General features: G+C 40.1%; 1 protein-coding gene across 7 annotated transcripts in view; it reads left to right on the top strand.

Annotated features, from left to right (window-relative positions):
* Positions 1-1,061: 1,061 nt before the first annotated feature.
* cngb1a (cyclic nucleotide gated channel subunit beta 1a) overlaps positions 1,062-18,330 on the top strand; it is a 41,015-nt gene continuing 23,746 nt past the window's right edge. For 2 of the 7 annotated variants that reach the window (XM_026176569.1, XM_026176560.1), the window contains exons 1-16: positions 1,066-1,540; positions 3,949-4,075; positions 4,632-4,671; positions 4,770-4,821; positions 6,840-6,942; positions 8,126-8,145; positions 8,261-8,275; positions 8,576-8,675; positions 9,173-9,197; positions 9,282-9,354; positions 9,937-10,037; positions 10,582-10,639; positions 10,990-11,019; positions 11,207-11,267; positions 11,366-11,393; positions 13,778-13,911. In XM_026176569.1, coding sequence (XP_026032354.1) covers positions 3,950-4,075; positions 4,632-4,671; positions 4,770-4,821; positions 6,840-6,942; positions 8,126-8,145; positions 8,261-8,275; positions 8,576-8,675; positions 9,173-9,197; positions 9,282-9,354; positions 9,937-10,037; positions 10,582-10,639; positions 10,990-11,019; positions 11,207-11,267; positions 11,366-11,393; positions 13,778-13,911 — 966 coding nt within the window. In that variant the 5' untranslated portion in view covers positions 1,066-1,540; position 3,949. Of the gene's footprint in view, positions 1,541-3,948; positions 4,076-4,631; positions 4,672-4,769; positions 4,822-6,839; positions 6,943-8,125; positions 8,146-8,260; positions 8,276-8,575; positions 8,676-9,172; positions 9,198-9,281; positions 9,355-9,680; positions 9,851-9,936; positions 10,038-10,581; positions 10,640-10,989; positions 11,020-11,206; positions 11,268-11,365; positions 11,394-13,777; positions 13,912-18,330 lie in introns of those variants that run through there. The other 5 variants (XM_026176542.1, XM_026176534.1, XM_026176575.1 and 2 more) reach the window with 5 other exon arrangements.

Raw genomic sequence — 18,330 nt, 5'->3', positions numbered from 1 at the left:
AATGAGGGCTGTCTGCGTGGCGCTGATAACACAATCAGAAACTCAATGTCGTCAGAGATATGAGAGCTGAGAAACGAGAGCCAGGTCTGCTCCGTGTGTGGAACTGAGGACGACACAGATCATCCACAAGAGGGCAGCAAAGGCCCAGTTCACCCGAGTCCACTGCAGAGCATAAAGGCTCATTGTGTGACTGTTATTACACTTCATGACACAACACAAAGAAAAATGAAGCAAACAGGATGAAATTTTTATGATGCAGCAGAACTGAAGGTCAAACATCTGCCGGGTGCAGGAAAGGAGACAAGGGAAGGACAGAAGAGAAGATTACATTAAAAACAGAATGGAGACGGGAAAAGCAAAAGAAGCAGAGAAGAAGGAAGGAAGGACAGAAAAATGTCCGACCCTTATTTAAGGTGCACTCTGAGATGGCGCTCAGGTATCTGCAGTGCCTCATCCGATCCTCTGTTTTGCTGACACTGGACTTAACCTCGTTAGCAGCTAATCCTCAGGGCCACATTAACAGCTTTAACACGGAGTCGCCACAGTGTGCTGCAGCCCAGAGCTGTAAACAAGCTCCAGAACCAAAACCAGGCCCTTACCAAACCACCTTTATCCAAACCAGAGACAAAAAAGGCAGTGAAACGTCCACGGCTCTGAGGACAAACGAGGCCTCTGACTTGTGGAATCAAACCTGTAAATTAGAGTTATTAACAGCTTTATTACAACAAGTCAGCGACAGAGATGGTACTGAACTTGACATGTTAGTCACCGTTGGACCTGGAAGCTTTTTCCCTGACGTAGATTCAGTCATATGGAGCAGGTGGGATTCTAATAACAGAGAAATAAATCAGTGGATCGTTTCATTAAAAACAGAACCTCAAAAGAAAGCTTTTTCATTTTCTGCCCCTTGTCTGTTCTATGCCCAAAACACCTCAACTAGGAGTCATTCAGGACGTGTCCCAGTCAGATGGTCAAGCCGCCTTAACTGGCTCCTTTCGATATAGAGGAGTAGCAGGTCTGCACCTCCTCAGCCCTCTAAGCCCAGAGGAAGCTTGTTTCTCGTGGCCATAGGTGAGGCAGGAACATAGACTGATCATCCCCAGTCCCATCAGCACTTCGGGCTCTTTGTTGCTCAGTGAGCTCTTCCTTAGCAAAGAGTGACTGACTAGGGGTCGGCTGTTGCCATTTGCACAGAGGGGATGTTCTTGGTCGGGGATAATGTTTACATCGATGGTACCCAAGGTTTCCATCGGAAGATTGTTTTTCAGTTATTTATTTGGTGTCCGATTGCTGGATAGATCTGAACTTTATTGATAAACCATTGTGGTTTGGTTTGAGGACTGTGGTTCCCTTCATGGTTCAGCTTCTGAAAGTGTAACCTGATTCCATGTCTTGCCCTGCTCTGCCTTTCATCGGCTTAGTAATCTTGTTAGCAGAGTTCCTGCGTAATCCTCCCACAGTGTTCAGATCCCTGCAGGTCTACACGGCTTCTTCCCCGCAGCTCTGTGGGATGCTGCTGGACCCCAACTGAGCAACTCAGGTAGGACAAGAGACGCCCAACACTTTGACCACTGACACCTCCATGGATGCTGCGTAGCTTTGAGAACAATGAAATAAAGTCGATTAGGTGCCTTGTTTCGCTTACAGTTCAGGTGCATGCCCTGGTTTCGAATGGTAGTAGCTGGTGATTTGTACTCTTTAAATTTGTTTATACTTATAGTTCAATTTGAGCTTCCTGAACCAACGAATCAGGGCAGGAGACACAAGGCTGAACCATAACTATTGTTTTCTTCTTGGTCTGTGGTTTTATCAGGTTGTCCTGTAAATTTGATAAACTTGATTGCTGCTGATGCCGTGAACTTCTGCTAACACACACTCATTTGTTTGATATTGATCCCCAGTTTTGGGTCTTGTGGAGGTCTAACTGAGGCAGAGATTAATTAAACGTGGTTTCTGTTGAATTTTCAAAAGATGTTTTTCTTTTTTAACATTTTAGCATAAGCATCAACAGGAGAGCTCCCAAAGTCGCAAAATTGAACCGGGTGAGGGGTATATTTAAGTAACTTTGAGCTCATGAAGTCAAAATGGTTTAAAACTCCGAGTTATGTCTGCTGTAAACTCACCAGAGGTGCTCTTCTGTGAGTTTTTCTTTACCTGAACTGAAGCTGGAGGGTGTTGGTGACTCTGAAATCCTTTGAGAGCAATTTGTAATTTAGGATGACAGAGTTAAAACTGACTTAACACAAATAATGAGCTGCAGTGTGTGGAAACAAAAATCGAATCTTTTAGTAAAAAGTGGCACTACACTAATTTTAAAATCCAAAAAATCAGCCTATATTAAAAATATACTTATGTGAAAGTATTAATTAACCCAAAATATAAAGTGCAAAAGTAAAAATATCATTTATGCACTAATTCAATGTGTAAGTGTTCTGTTTTTAAATATTACACTCCTGAAATATAATAATATCTCTTTATATGGTTCGTTGGTTAAGTTTACGGTTTGTGTAACGCATCATTATGCAACAAAAGGTAGAATATTTACCTCATAAATAAGGAGGTGATGATGCATAAAGAAGCATAAAATGAAAGTAACTTAAAAAATATACTTAGTTACTTTACAGGATGAAAACAATGGTCCAGATTAGTTTTGATAAATCTGGTCTTACCTGAGGGTTCGATCAGTTAGGAAGCTCTCTCTTTTGGCAGTTATCTGAAAGTCTAAAAAGAATAACCAGTCAATTCGAAAAGCTCTACTGCTTTCCTAAACCAGCTGATTCGCTCACCTGGCGAAAGAGCCAACTAGCTTAGCAGCTACTTTATAGACAAAAACAAAAAGTGAGAGAGACACAGACACCATGAAGACACAGACAGATGAATCCTTAAGTTTTACTTTTTAAAGCTAGACTTGCGTATATTTAAAAAAAAAAAAAAAAGGTGAGTCTGTGATGTTATCTGCTAATACAACCCGGCTTGATTAGCTTTGCGACGGTAATCAAGATGCTAATTGTAGCATATGAAACCAGGCTAGCTAACCTAGCTAAATATATTAAAACTAAATATAAATATAAAAAATAAACAGCTGATTCTTTAGTGTGACTTAGTCCAACTAAACACTGAAAAAGACATTTTTAGTCGACCAACCTTTAAACTCCAGAAAAACAAAGAGACTTCAGGCTGTTAGATGAGTCCATTATTTCAATGCACGCAACATACTTTCACATTGCTGCGCCTTGATCCTGATGCCAGGTCGTCATGAGTCAGTCGGTGGTTTTTGTGGGACAGCCCTAAAATGGTAACATCTGTACCCTAAAAACACATTGCATAATGCTAACGTTGCATTTTATCACAATAATCATGCAGCTTTACCAGTTAACGCGTCAACTTTGTTCTGTGGTTGAAAACAAGCCAGATAGAGACTAATAACGTAAACACAATATACTTCAGTGTTAAATTTATGGTAATGTTGTTGTATTTCATTATCAAATGCAGTGTTTTAGAATATAAATATAACATGTTCACATCTTTCCATGTTGGCTTTCCTTTTTTAGAACTGGAAAAAAGGAAAACTGACTAACAAATTAGTCAGCTTCCCAACTGGTTAATTGGCACATACCCCAATTAGAAAGTAAAAGTGCCAAACTGGAGACCAGTGTAAATGAACGTATGGCTGCAGTGAAAAGCCGTTTTGTGCTGCCAGGCCTCCTGTGGAGGATTAGGGTCAGCATCGGTCTGATCTAATTCGAACTGACACTCAGCCAGACATGATCTAAACACCGTTAAGTGCAGCGGGAAGCTAATTGTGTTTGGTTTCCATGTGTCCTCATATCCACAGGCGTTTCCGTAGTGATTGTAAACACAGAGCCTGCCCTGACATGAAGAAGACGATAATATTTAGTAATAGGTTCACACTGTAATGGCTGACAGTGTCTGTTCTTCTTCTTTGAGGATGTTGAGCTGGGTGGTCAAAGTTGTTCCCCAGCCGCCTGAGCCCAAAAAATCAGAAGAACAGAAGGATGCTGCCCCGCCCCCTGCTCCTGCCCCGCCCCCTGCAGCTGCTCCGCCTCCAGTTACTGTAAGCTTTGCCCAACTAAAAAATGTTTTATTGTGTCATGTTTACGGAGCATTGTGAGGCAGAATGGGTTGTTTGCCTTAATAACTCAAATTTTTGTGCTGTTCTGGAAACCACAAGTCTGTGTGGTACCGCCACACTTTAACAAAAACACATGTTATTAACAATGTCTAATATTAAACTGAAACAACAATGTTGGTGATTGGCGGAGGTTACCGTTACTATGGAAATGTTGAGACCCATTATTTGAACCTGAAACTCATCATCAAAATCAAATATTTTTTTTAATAATCTTGATTCAGCTTGGAGCTAATTGGCTTGTTTCAAGGCTTAAAACTCTTTTTTCTGAAACTGATCAGAGAAAATGAACAGGAAATTCACTACGGTCACTGTCAAATCCATATGGACTATCATGATTCTGTAAACTATGGTGTTGAAGTGTGTGTGCTAAATGTCCATCATGATACTAATACTTTTATCCAGAAGTAGTATTTGCACTGTTACTTTTTATGCATTATTTTAGTTAAATATATATAAGATGACTTTGTGTGTTAAACAGGAGAAGAAAGTGAAGTTTCAAGATGAAGTCAAAAGTGAAAGTAAGATCATTCACATGCAAATCGTTTAACTTTGTGTAGCTCAGTCGGCATCTTTGTTTTTTAAAAATATTAAACATATATCAATGTTTGACTGACAGCACCAAAAGCTGAAAAACCAATGCAGGAACCTCAGACAGGAGCGGAGAATGGGTAAGTTATAACCTGCAAATATACCACACAAGACACAATGTTTAAACTTAAACACAATGTTAAACCTAAACTATACAAAAGGAGCCAGCAGTGCAGCTCATATTTTCCTCCTTATTTCCTGAAACCTTTCCTCATAGTTGCATAAAAATTAGTTGTTATTTATAAGCAAGTTACAACTGTATTTCCAGCAAATCCCAACACACACTGGTTTTATTTATAAGGACAAATATTTTTCCAAATGAGTTTATTTGTTTGGAAAAGTACACATGAACAGTATTATAACAAACATTATGGTACAACTGATAAATATACAACTCTGAGTTCCCAGTTCAAGCTATGGCTGATAGCTACATTAGCCTAAACTGCTGCTAAATTAGCTGAAATCTAATGCTAACCTAGTCCTTCAAAGATAACTGAAAAACTAATTTTCCTCTGAATTTTCTTAATACTTCTATAGAAAAAATAGCTGGATATTTATGACATTTTATAAAATGTTTTTTTTATTGTTTTTATTTTTATTATTATTTTTCAGTAAAACCTAACTTAAAGGTTTTATTAATCCTAAAACCTAATATTATACAGATTTACTAATGAGTACTAATAGCTCTAAAATTCCTGTTTCATTCAGCTGTTAGACTTTATTAACAGTTACCGTATTTTTCGGCCTATAAGGCGCACTTAAAATCCTTTAATTTTCTCAAAAATCAACAGTGCCCCTTATAATCCGGTGCGCCTTATATAAGAATTCTGGTTGTGCTTACTGACCTCGAACTGATTTTATGTGCTACACGGCACTCAAAAATCTTTCAAAAAAATGTTTTAGTACGACTTTGGTAAGCTATGAAGCCGCACCGCTTGATGGATTGTTGGAGCATTACGGCTGCCATAGTCAGGAGCCTCGCAGAGTAATCTGGATCCAAAACTCCGTCCGCTTCAGGTCCCAAAGTCAAACGAACACTGCAGCATCACTGAGAGTTACAAACTGTCTAAATTCTTTCATCTGTAATAAAATGATCAGCGTTGCTGCTTTACCAGGTGTAACAATTAAGTTTAAAATCCAGGCATCCATGAAAACAGGATTTATTAAATTTAACAGAGTTAGAAGTTAGCAGGAAGTTAGCTCGCTAGCTTCCACCTGAGCATGATATAGCATGTTCTGACTGAGAGATTTCTGAAACAATTCAAACGTACAGCTCTGCTATCACTTCCAACATAAATGAAGACAGAAAACTAAACAGTAGTGACGTTTGTAGGGTTACTGAAGTTGGGCTAGCTGGTATATAATGATGTGCTACGTGGTGGCTAGCGGCACAGCTATGTTAGCATAACATAAACACCGTGAAGCTGGTGGATAAACACTAACTTTTTTCCATTCAATAAAAGTTAACGTGAGGGTTCCCGATCATTAGGGACAAATGCCAAACTTCAGTCAGGAGAACAACTGAGATAATCCATCCACAATACGAGTTAGTCTTTAATATACTGCAATAACATGGGAATAGAGCAGCTGTGAGAGAATTCAATATTAATGAATCATTGGTACAGAAGTGGAGGAAGCAAGAAGAACTAGTTGAGTAAAGTGTTTTGTTTTGCTCCTTATAATCCGGTGTGCCTTATGGTCCAAAAATACAGTACTACACGATGGAAACATGATGTTAATGATGGATTCTTCACTGTGAATGTCTCATAATTTAATTTTATCTGTGATAATACTCCCCTGGAGAATGCACCATTAGCTTGCTAAGAGACTTTTCCCTTCTTAATGATTTTAGTACCTTTTTTCTTACCTCTGACTCCAGTGAGGGAAGTAACCAGGGACATTTTCCTTGTACACACTAAAGATTAAATATCTCTTTATGTTTTTCAGCCTTTAAACAAGCTGCATAATTTCAGTAGCATTTTTGATTTTGAGCCCTGATTATATTTCGGTTCAGTGTTACTTTAGAAGGGAAAAAAAATCTTTGCTTTGTTCCAGGAGAGTGAATAAAAAGCCTGAATTTAAACGTTTACATCCTCAGCCCAGCAGCTGGGTCTCAGAGCGGCATGCTGACGTGGATCAGCGGCGCTTTGCCTCAACCCGCAGTCTCACCGAAAATGAGCCGAGCAAACTCCACTGCCAAGGTGAGGTCCTGATAAACGACCCTGGGTCTGACGCAGAGTCAGACTCAAGCTTCATTTTTCAAAAAGATAAGTCTGTGAGGTTTTCATAAACATCAGATGAAATCTCTGTTGGTTTACAAGGTGGCAGTCCTGATTTTAGCCCTTAGTCAGTTTTTCAGTTTTTCAGATTTAGATTTTCAAAAAACAGAAAATTGATCGCAGCTTACACACACAGAGCCACTAGTCACAAACACTGTTGCATGTCAAGGTAGAGATCGACAACAATGAGGTCAATAAATAAATAAATACATTAAAAGTAAGATAAAAACTAGAATACAAGGAGAAATGTCTAAAAATGATCAACTACATAATCATTTTCTGTGTTATTGACACATTTAACTCCAGATAGTTATCATCACACCACTTTACAAATTCAGGTAAAACGGGATCACAGTGCTCTGTTCTCATAAGACGTCCTGCAGATGTCGGTGTACATAATAAAAAGAAGATGTGCCAGAACAAAGCCCTGAGGTGAACCAGAGCTTCACACAATCCCACTGGACATTTGTCCGTTAACAAGGACCTGGACAGACTCGCGCTCTCGCACAAATATGAGGCTGCATCTTGTTAAAAGCAGAGGAGAAATCAGCAAACGGAAGTCTTGCATAATAATGATACTTTTTAAAATCTCACTAGTGGTTTAAGTGTGCTGTGAACCTTCCAGAACATAAACTGTTCCTTCTTTTAATAATAGGAGTCACAAAAAGACAAAAATAAACAGAAGCAGAGACACAAAGAGACCACTTACAGTCAGAAACTGATCTCTTTGCCCATTTCTTCTGCTGACTTATATTCTCCAAGCATGATCGACTCTTCTAGTGTCCAGACCTGACCTGACCCTGAATGCTCACTATCTTTATAATTGGCTAACAATCTCACCATAACAGTTTCCCAGGATTATACCTGTAGTCCTTCCTGAAAGCTTCATCTGAACCCCACACCTGCTTGATGTCTCTCTGAAAGCGCTCGTAGGGCCAGTTTGAGAAGTTAGTTTGTGATTCAGAAAACGCTGATGTTTTTACGAGTCTTGGACTGATCGGTTTGAACATCTGCTGCAGCTGGATCCAGCAGTTCTTTCAGGTCCAGCTCTTTTATTGTTCTCATAGTGTTTCCTTCTCTTTTCACTCATGCTGCCTACTCACAGGAGGAAGTTGAACCAGCCAGGTAAACAGCTGTGTGTGAAACAGCTCTGTGTTCAGTCTCGTGATATTTGTGTAGAAGCCGGAAACGTCAGAACTGTTAGACTCAGTAATGGACTTTGCATTTTCTGCCCTGACAGTAAACCCGAAGACGAGTGAGTAACCACCATAATAAAAACTAAATACTAATCTGATTCATAAGCCGATCAGCAGGCATATTGCCAAATAGTGAGCAGCTTGAAAAGCCTATCAATGAGCGGAATGCCAAATAGTGAGCAGCTTATCAAAGGCAGGATGCCAGAGATCGAGATTCTTTACGAAAAGCACCAATAGATCAGATGCCAGATAGCGAGCTGCTGTTTAATCCTTCATTAAGCTTCGCTGGATCTTCCGCAGCGCCTCCTAGTGTCCCGTAAAATCCCTCTCACAGTTATTAATGCATGTTTCTTCCTTAGCAAAGGGATGATTGCCTGGATATCTCAGGGTCTGGAGAAGGTTGTTCCTCAGCCTGAGTTGAAGAGCAAAGAGCCGCCCACAGCTGAGCAGCCGGCAGAGGTACGCCAGCACTGACTGATGGACTCCAGCAGCTTCATCTGAAAGCTGTTCATGTCTCGGCCAAGTTACTCCTGGCCAGTCCTTAATTGCACCTAAGCAGTCAGCATATTTTGAAGGTCTCACTGTTGTTGTAAATAGTGTTTGTTTTAAGTATCTGACCAAACCCGGCCATCGACTGTCAGCTAAAGTTATTAAAGCTAATTTACATCTCTGATTTCAATTTTATTTTAAACAAAAACACACATCTGACTCTGGAGTGTTTAGATCATTAATAGTTCTTTTTTTAAAAGTTCTGCTAAAGTCCAACATCCACCACAATCATTTAAAGAAATCCTGAACACAATCTGAAACCCCAACAGTGTGTGGAAAGCTAAAAGTAATCTTAAACATTGGGAAATCATTGATTACAGATTCTGCAGTGTTTCCATCTCCATGATCATATTTTTAGCTTTTACCAAAAATATTCCTGCCTTGGTTACATGCTTGTTTCTCCTCAGGTGCGTCAGGCTGCACCTGCTCCAGGTGAGAACAGACCTGAATATGTTTGCAGACACGGACTGGATTTTAGCTGCTGCTCAGTCAATCATCAGTTTCCTTGTCTTTCAGCTGCAGAGCCTCCGGTTACTGTGGTGGAGGTGAAACCGGACCGAGATGACAAAACTGAAAACAAGCCACCGAGGTCAGCGTCCTGTTTTACAACATTATCTTTCCTTTAAATAAGCGTCTGTGTTTTATTAAGATGCAGGGGCGGACAGAACTATTTATACATTAGATCAGCGGTCCCCAACCCCCGGGCCATTTGGTACCGGGCCACTAGGGCTGAGGCTCAGGTGTGAAATTCATGGTTTTCAAGATTTTTATCGTTTTTTAATTTTATTTTTTAAATGTCTTTATTGTTAACTCTGTTTCCCCAGGTCTTTTCCTTGTGTTATGAATAAATCTTCTTTTTTGTGGTACTGGTTCTGGTTTTATTTTGTTGTATTTATCTTTGACACCTTAAAGGCCGGTCCGTGAAAATATTGTCTGGCATAAAAGGTTGTGGACCGCTGCATCAGATGTTAGAGGTGAGAGATGGATGGGTAAATGAGACTCAGGTGAAGATAATTAAGCAAAACAAGAAGTAAAACTTGAGATAGACAGAGGAGAAAATGAGACAAACAAGACATAAACAGAAGGTTAACACAAAGAAACAGAACTCAGCCACCTCACAGGAGCTAACTGTTCATGTGATATTTCAATCTGCCTGTGTTCTTACTCACAGCATGATAGACTGGATCAAACAGGGCATCGAGAAGGTGGTTCCTCAGCCAGAGATCCATGTTCGCTCAAAAACGGAGGCTGAAGCTCCAGCTCCAGCTAAAGGTATCTTTACTTCTCATTCAGCCACAAATCATCATTATAGACCTATTTAGCTCAGAGATTTTCTTTCATGTTGTGGTGGTAAATGTTTGATTTGAACTGCTTTGCTTGGTTGAGCTCACCTGAAACATCATGTTCTGCTGACAGCTGGAGAAAAGAGAGTACTTATTCTTTCTAAAACAAACATTTGGACATTTAATCACCTTCGACTGGCTGTACTTTTGTGATATTTGGTCCTGGTTGAAAACACAGAGGTCAGCATAGTTGTAGATAACCTTCACAAAAACCAATAGAATCAGCATTTTATGGAAATACATGTTTAGATATTATTCAGCAAGAAAATCTTTACGAACTGATGACAGCTTTCTGATTTTTTTTTAACTATAAATGCAGTTGCTAACAGCAGTGTAAGCTGCGTCCAACATCTGTAATTCTACTTAGCCTCTTTCTGCCAGATGCCTTTTCTTGGACATGTAAAACTTTAGGATTCAGTGGTGCCGTTTTGTAAAATTGTGCTAATATGATTTGCTCCTCCCCTTTTAAACAGCTGAAGCTCCGCCTCCAGCTCCTCCACCTGTCCCCAAACCAGCCCCAGAGACCGAGAAGTGAGTCAAACCTTTGTCACGGTGTTGTGTCCTGTTTTAAAGTCTTTAAAAGGGAATCAGGCCCTGCGGAATGATCTATTTTACTCTAAATTGGACCATAATTTACAAAATGAGCATCATGTTTCATTCGGTAAGATTTAAAACTAGTGATTGAGACCATAAACTCACCGGAAGGTGTTACTTAGCTCAGAGATCAGGTGAGCAGGAAGTACATTTTCTCACAGCCTTCTACAAAATCATGCCAGAGGAGTCGCCCCCTGCTGGTTATTAGGAAGAATGCAGGTTTAAGGCAGCTTTGCTTGATTTTTCAAAGCTGGAAGCTCAGGTCTCTCCTACTTTTGTCCTCACAGGTCCACCAAGGAAGCCGAGGAGCCACCAAAGTAAGTGGAAACATATTTATGTTGAGATAGAAAAGTATTTTGTCCTTGTTAGCAGGGAAGCTAGCGTTAGTCCAGACAGAAGAAAAGCAGTTCAGCGTCAGGTTTGGTCCTGAAAACCAAACAAACCATACCTCCATGATTCTATGCGGATGTTGACTGTAGTCAACTCTTCTTGTTGTTCTTCCAGCATGATGGGCTGGATCGTCAATGGGATCGGTCGCATGTTGCCTCAGCCCGTGCAGAAGTCGGTGAGTTGCTGTTACACGACGCTCAGCTCTCGCAAACATGCCATAAAATTCCAGTTAGGTCAGGTGACCTGAAGGTGTCATCTGTTTCCTTCATACAGGATGCAGGAAATGACGAGGTGCAGACCAGTAAGTACAACAACAAACCAACATCAGAGTTGCATCACACTCAGTTGTGAGTTTATTAGTGGCCAATTGTACGATGAGCAGCTTGGACAGAAAATACTGAGATACAGATAATTTACATCCATCCATCCCAAAGGGAACAATACAACAGGAAACGCAGCTCGATGATCCGATATAAATGCACGTGAAAAGGAGACTTTTTATATGCTGTAGCTTGTTTTGAGCAGCCACCACTGACACATGAAGATCCCAATATAGACTTTCTGAAGTTGGCTGAAAGTTGGTTATAGAAATCATGCTGACTGAAAACCTGGTTCATCCTTACACTGTGACTCTTGGAGTGGGTGTAAAATGCATTTGGTTGTTTGGATGCCTTCATTAAATATACTAAAGTTCTATATAAAAACATTTACTGATTTAATAGAAGTGAGGTGGGAAATTTCTCGCGTTTCATTGTTACAACCAAACTTTTCGATGACAAACACCCTAAACCGAGCTACAGATTTAAGTCAATTAAAAAGTAATTTTCTTACTACATCTATTTTTTTAGAAGACCCCATTTATATTATTCTGTGACACGTGCACTGGCGAATTGATTGATTGGTTAGTGGTAGGTCAGGGGCTGGTGTCAGTGATGAGGCAGACTGTAACTGGGCTGCTCTTCTCCTTCTGTTTCAGGGGGGAAAGGCGGACAGAGCCCCTTAAAATAAAAGGAGAAGGAAGAGCGGGACAGAGTCGCTCACACTGACACTGACAGCAGCAGACACTTTAACTGACTGATGGACACTCAGAGCTGTTTGCGCACAGCTACGGCAAGATTCAGTCCTGTAGCGCTCACAAAGCTGCACTGCTTTTGTTTTGCACAGCCATCGTGCGGAACTTAAACTTAGAAAAGGGGCACAATTGTATGATTTTATTCAAGGGGACTCATTCTGCTTCTGCTCCCTGTTTTGATTGTTTGACTCTAACAGAGTAGCTTTGCATGATTCAAAGTCCAAAATAATCCTTTGTCTCACACCGGGTCGTTGTTCATTCACAAAGTTCTTTCTTTGTCTAAAACATTATGTTAGCTCCTCCCCCTTTCTTATGATAAGCTGCCCTTTATAAGGTGGGCGGGGCATCCGTGTCTGAGATGACCATATTAGGGTTAATCTCACTCTTTGCCCATGTTTAATATGAACTTCTACCATCTGAACAGGAGATATTTGAAGGAAAACAAACAAAAAGCAGAATATGTCCCCTTTAATGAACACCAGTTATGATTAGGAAGTCTTTATTGCTATGCTCTGTTTAAAGTCCAAGCCTTTGGTGCCCCTTCATACTGGGAACTCTGGATTGCTGGTAGTCCACGTCAACTGCTTGCTTGGTAAAGGGGACCAGTTGTTCTCATTTCCAGCTCTTTAATCTTTTAATCCTGGAACTTAACCAGAGTAACTTGGCAAGATTCTCAGGTGAAAATAATTCTTATTTATCGTATATTGCCCCTTTATGTAGTTTCCTGTCTGAAACTAGCTGCTTTAGCTCCCGTCTCTTCAAGGTACCCATCTCTAAAAGCCCAATGCCTTCTGATTGCCTGACTTATGGAAGCCTACAGAGGGGCAGCACCTTGTGTTTTTGAGATGTACTGCCTGTACGTCATGAGGGTGCTGTTCCTGTAGCAAGTGACTTCTGCGTAGTCTTTGAAACTTTGAATACAAATAAACATAAATATGTTTATTCATATTAAAATGATACCAGCCAGAAACTGAGGTAAAGCACAACTGGTCCCCTTTGAAGGTTTTTGCTAAATCATTGCAGACGACTACAAAGGAAGCCTTTTGCTTAATATTCATTATAATAAAGACATTATTTGGAAAAAAAGGTGTCTGTTGTGTTGTTGTTATAAACCTGAAAAGGGCAATAGACCTATCAATCAACCAACCAATCAATCAGTTATCAACTGTTCAAAAATCTAATCATTTCTAGCAACTTAAGCTTTTTTAGGACTCAAAGCACATTTATTTCTAAATTCTTCAATTAAAATATTTATTTCAGACATGCCAGTTAAGTAGCAGGTGCTTAAATACTTCACAATATGGATCAAAAGGAGCCGTTTGAAAATCTAGACGTTCTAATAATTAAACCCGCACATCTAAAACAAATGAAAATGCAGTTACTCAGTATGAATTACCTGAATTACCCCAAACACAGTCCATTTCTTTACTTTAACCTTTTTAAAGCAAAAGTTTCATACTAGCCATCTGTTAGGATTACTAGATTGATGTATGTTTCTTATTACAACCTTTTAAATGAATACTCCAGCTTTTACTGCACCTTCTTGGAGACTTCTAAACACATAAATATAGAGAAAGTCTTCAGCCCTGTTCTTCCTGCCATGTGCCATTCAGTCAGTATCATACAGAAGAACACAGACCTGGTGCTGGAGGACATTGAACAGGAAGAAGTCAAGGAAACAAAGCCGGAGGTGAAGGAAGAGCCACAGCTGGAGAAGAAAGAGGATGTGAAGCCATCCAAAAAGGAGGTGAGCCTGACCTGACCGCATGATTGTAACACACAGCTCTGAGCCACACCAGTGTAATATGCTCACTATGAACATAAGTATTTTAAATCAAATTGTAGTTCTGCCACAGGTAACATGGTACTAACATGGTACTAACCCATGTGGAAGAATGGTATGGTAGCAGCTCTGCAGTCGTAGTCCCAGAAAGGCATGACAGTACTTCAGTTACCAGTACATGTCCTTCAGGATATCAGTATCCCAATGCCATGGGACAATCAACATGGTAGTACCAGTGTAGGCACTGTGTCTATTTATATGGTACCATGTTTGGTATTATGGTTTCACAGTAACTACAGGGCACTCTACTATGGTAGCACCAAAGTAATGGCAGCACTTCTATTACCACTGTAGTAAAGATTGTAGATGGTGTATAAACTTTTGTCCTTAAGAACAAGGGTCCAATAACCCCAGTGGCATTTGGAAGGATAAGTGTTAATACCAGTGCTGGTACTGTGGCCATCTAAATGTTACCACGGTCATTTTTGAATTAACACTTTCAGTGGGAAACTAGTACTACCAGAATAAGTTATTTAGTAAGCACTTTAGGTACTGCAGCACTTCAAATACCACTGTAGTACTGGTTGTACCATAGTATGTTTTGCAGACCCAGGATACCAGTATTCCAGTACCATGGCAAAAGTGAAATGGCAGGAGAACTGTAAACACTGTGGTAAATAGTGTGATATATTCAATTCAATTCAATTTTATTTATATAGCGCCAAATCACAACAAAAGTCGCCTCAAGGCGCTTCATAGATACAGAGAAAAACCCAACAATCATATGACCCCCTATGAGCAAGCACTTTGGCGACAGTGGGAAGGAAAAACTCCCTTTTAACAGGAAGAAACCTCCGGCAGAACCAGGCTCAGGGAGGGGCGGCCATCTGCTGCGACCGGTTGGGGTGAGAGAAGGAAGACAGGATAAAGACATGCTGTGGAAGAGAGACAGAGGTTAATAACAGATATGATTCAATGCAGAGAGGTCTATTAATACATAGTGAGTGAGAAAGGTGACTGGAAAGGAAAAACTCAATGCATCATGGGAATCCCCCGGCAGCCTACATCTATTGCAGCATAACAAAGGGAGGATTCAGGGTCACCTGGTCCAGCCCTAACTATATGCTTTAGAAAAAAGGAAAGTTTTAAGCCTAATCTTAAAAGTAGAGATAGTGTCTGTCTCCCGAATCCAAACTGGAAGCTGGTTCCACAGAAGAGGGGCCTGAAAACTGAAGGCTCTCCCTCCCATTCTACTTTTAAATACTCTAGGAACAACAAGTAGGCCTGCAGAGCGAGAGCGGAGCGCTCTAATAGGGTGATATGGTACTACAAGGTCATTAAGATAAGATGGGGCCTGATTATTTAAGACCTTGTATGTGAGGAGCAGGATTTTGAATTCAATTCTGGATTTAACAGGAAGCCAATGAAGGGAAGCCAAAACAGGAGAAATATGCTCTCTCTTTCTAGTCCCTGTCAGGACTCTTGCTGCAGCATTTTGGATTAGCTGAAGGCTTTTCAGTGAGTTTTTTGGACATCCTGATAATAATGAATTACAGTAGTCCAGCCTGGAAGTAATAAATGCATGAACTAGTTTTTCCGCGTCACTCTGAGACAGGATATTTCTAATTTTAGAGATGTTGCGCAAATGGAAGAAAGCAGTCTTACATATTTGTTTAATATGTGCGTTGAAGGACATGTCCTGGTCAAAAATGACTCCAAGGTTCCTCACCGCGTTACTGGAGGCCAAGGTAATGCCATCCAGAGTAAGAATCTGATTAGATACCATATTTCTAAGATTTTCAGGGCCGAGTACAATAACCTCAGTTTTATCTGAATTAAGAAGCAGAAAGTTAGCGGCCATCCAGGTCTTTATGTCTTTAAGACATTCCTGCAGTTTAACTAATTGGTGTGTGTTATCTGGCTTCATGGACAGATAGAGCTGGGTGTCATCTGCATAGCAGTGTAAATGTATGCTATGTCTTCTAATGATACTGCCTAAGGGAAGCATGTATAATGTAAACAGAATTGGTCCTAGCACTGAACCCTGTGGAACTCCATAATTAACCTCAGTGTGTGAAGAGGACTCTCCATTTACATGCACAAACTGGAGTCTATTAGATAGATATGATACAAACCACTGCAGCGCAGTACTTGTAATACCTACAGCATGTTCTAATCGCTCTAATAGGATATTATGATCAACAGTATCGAACGCTGCACTGAGGTCTAGCAGGACAAGCACAGAGATGAGTCCACTGTCAGAGGCCATAAGAAGATCATTTGTAACCTTCACTAAAGCTGTTTCTGTGCTGTGCTGAGCTCTGAAACCTGACTGAAACTCTTCAAATAAACCATTCCTCTGCAGATGATCTGTTAGCTGTTTGACAACTACTCTTTCAAGGATTTTTGATATGAAAGGAAGGTTGGAGATTGGCCTATAATTAGCTAAGACTGCTGGGTCTAGAGATGGCTTTTTGAGTAAAGGTTTAACTACAGCCAGCTTGAAGGCCTGTGGTACATAGCCGATTATTAGAGATAGGTTGATCATATTTAAGATCGAAGAATTAATTAATGGCAGGACTTCTTTGAGCAGTTTTGTAGGAATGGGGTCTAAAAGACACGTTGATGGTTTGGAGGAAGTAATTATTGAAGTTAACTCAGAAAGATCAATTGGAGAAAAAGAGTCTAACTTAATATCAATGGTACTAAGAGTAGCTGTAGATAATATTACATCTGTGGGATGATTACTGGTAATTTTTTCTCTAATGATAAAAATTTTATTTGTGAAGAAGTTCATGAAGTCATTACTAGTTAACGTTAAAGGGATGGTTGGCTCAAAAGAGCTCTGACTTTTTGTCAGCCTGGCTACAGTGCTGAAGAGAAACCTAGGGTTGTTCTTATTTTCTTCAATCAGTGATGAATAGTAAGATGTTCTGGCTTTGCGGAGGGCTTTCTTATAAAGCAGCAAACTATTTCTCCAGGCTAAATGATGATCCTCTAGATTTGTGACACGCCATTTCCTCTCCAGATTACGAGTCATCTGCTTTAGGGTACGTGTTTCAGAATTATACCACGGAGTCAGGTACTTCTGATTTGAGGCCTTAGTTTTCACAGGAGCTACAGTATCCAGAGTCGTACGTAGTGAGGAGGTGAAATTATTAACAAGATAATCGACCTCTGTTGGGGTAGCGTTCAGATAGCTGCTTTGCTCTGTGTTGGTACAGGGCATTGGAGATGATAACAGTGGGTGGATTATATTCTTAAACTTAGTTACAGTGCTTTCAGAAAGACATCTACTTTGATAAAGTCTACTCTTCACCGCTGTGTAATCAATTATTGTAAAAGTAAATGTTATCAGGAAATGATCAGACAGGAGAGGGTTTTCAGGAAACACTGTTAAATGTTCAGGTTCGATGCCATATGTTAAAACAAGATCTAGAGTGTGATTAAAGTGGTGGGTGGGTTCTTTTACATTTTGAGAGAAACCAATTGAGTCTAATAACAGATTAAATGCCATGTTGAGGCTGTCATTTTTAGCATCTACATGGATGTTAAAATCACCCACAATAATTATTTTATCTGAGCTCAGAACTAAATCAGATAAAAAGTCTGAGAAATCAGACAGAAACTCTGTGTAAGGCCCAGGTGGACGATAGATGATAACAAGTAAGACTGGTTTCTGAGTTTCACAGCTGGGGTGGACAATGTTAAGCATCAGGCTTTCAAATGAATTAAAAGTCTGTCTTGGTCTTTCATTAATTAATAGGCTGGTGTGAAAAATTGCTGCCACACCGCCCCCTCGGCCTGTGCTTCGAGATTTCTGGTAGTTAGAATGGCTCGGGGGTGTTGATTCATTTAAACTAACATAATCATCCTGCTGCAACCAGGTTTCTGTAAGGCAGAGTAAATCAATTTGTTGATCAATTATTAAGTCATGTACTAACAGAGACTTGGAGGAGAGAGACCTAATATTTAATAATCCACATTTCACTGTTTTACTCTTTGGTTCAGATGTGGATACTGTATTGTTCTTTCTTTGTAATTGTTTATGTTTAAGTTGTTTGTTGCTGGTTTTTAGTTTGTTTTTTGTCTTTTTGGAAGCTGACACAGTCTCTATGGAGATGGGTTTTTGGGGGGGTAGCAGGAGGAGAGAAGCTGCAGAGAAGCGTGTAAGACTGCAACTCTGCTTCCTGGTCCCAACTCTGGATAGTCATATTTTATATATGACAGCAGTCCCCAACCTTTTTTGCGCCATGGACCGGTTTATGTCTGACAATGTTTTCAGAATCAGACTCCAGTCTCAGCACTATGGGGAAGGATAAGGTAATACTAACAAAGGCCTTGTGTAAATGTTATCATGGTGCTACCAGAGTTCATTAGGTG

The sequence above is a fragment of the Astatotilapia calliptera genome, chromosome 1 (assembly GCF_900246225.1).
Source record: "Astatotilapia calliptera chromosome 1, fAstCal1.2, whole genome shotgun sequence".
NCBI classification, from domain to species: Eukaryota; Metazoa; Chordata; class Actinopteri; order Cichliformes; family Cichlidae; genus Astatotilapia; species Astatotilapia calliptera.
The sequence above is the reverse complement of the archived record's forward strand: the minus strand, read 5'-3'. Positions and strand labels throughout refer to the sequence as shown.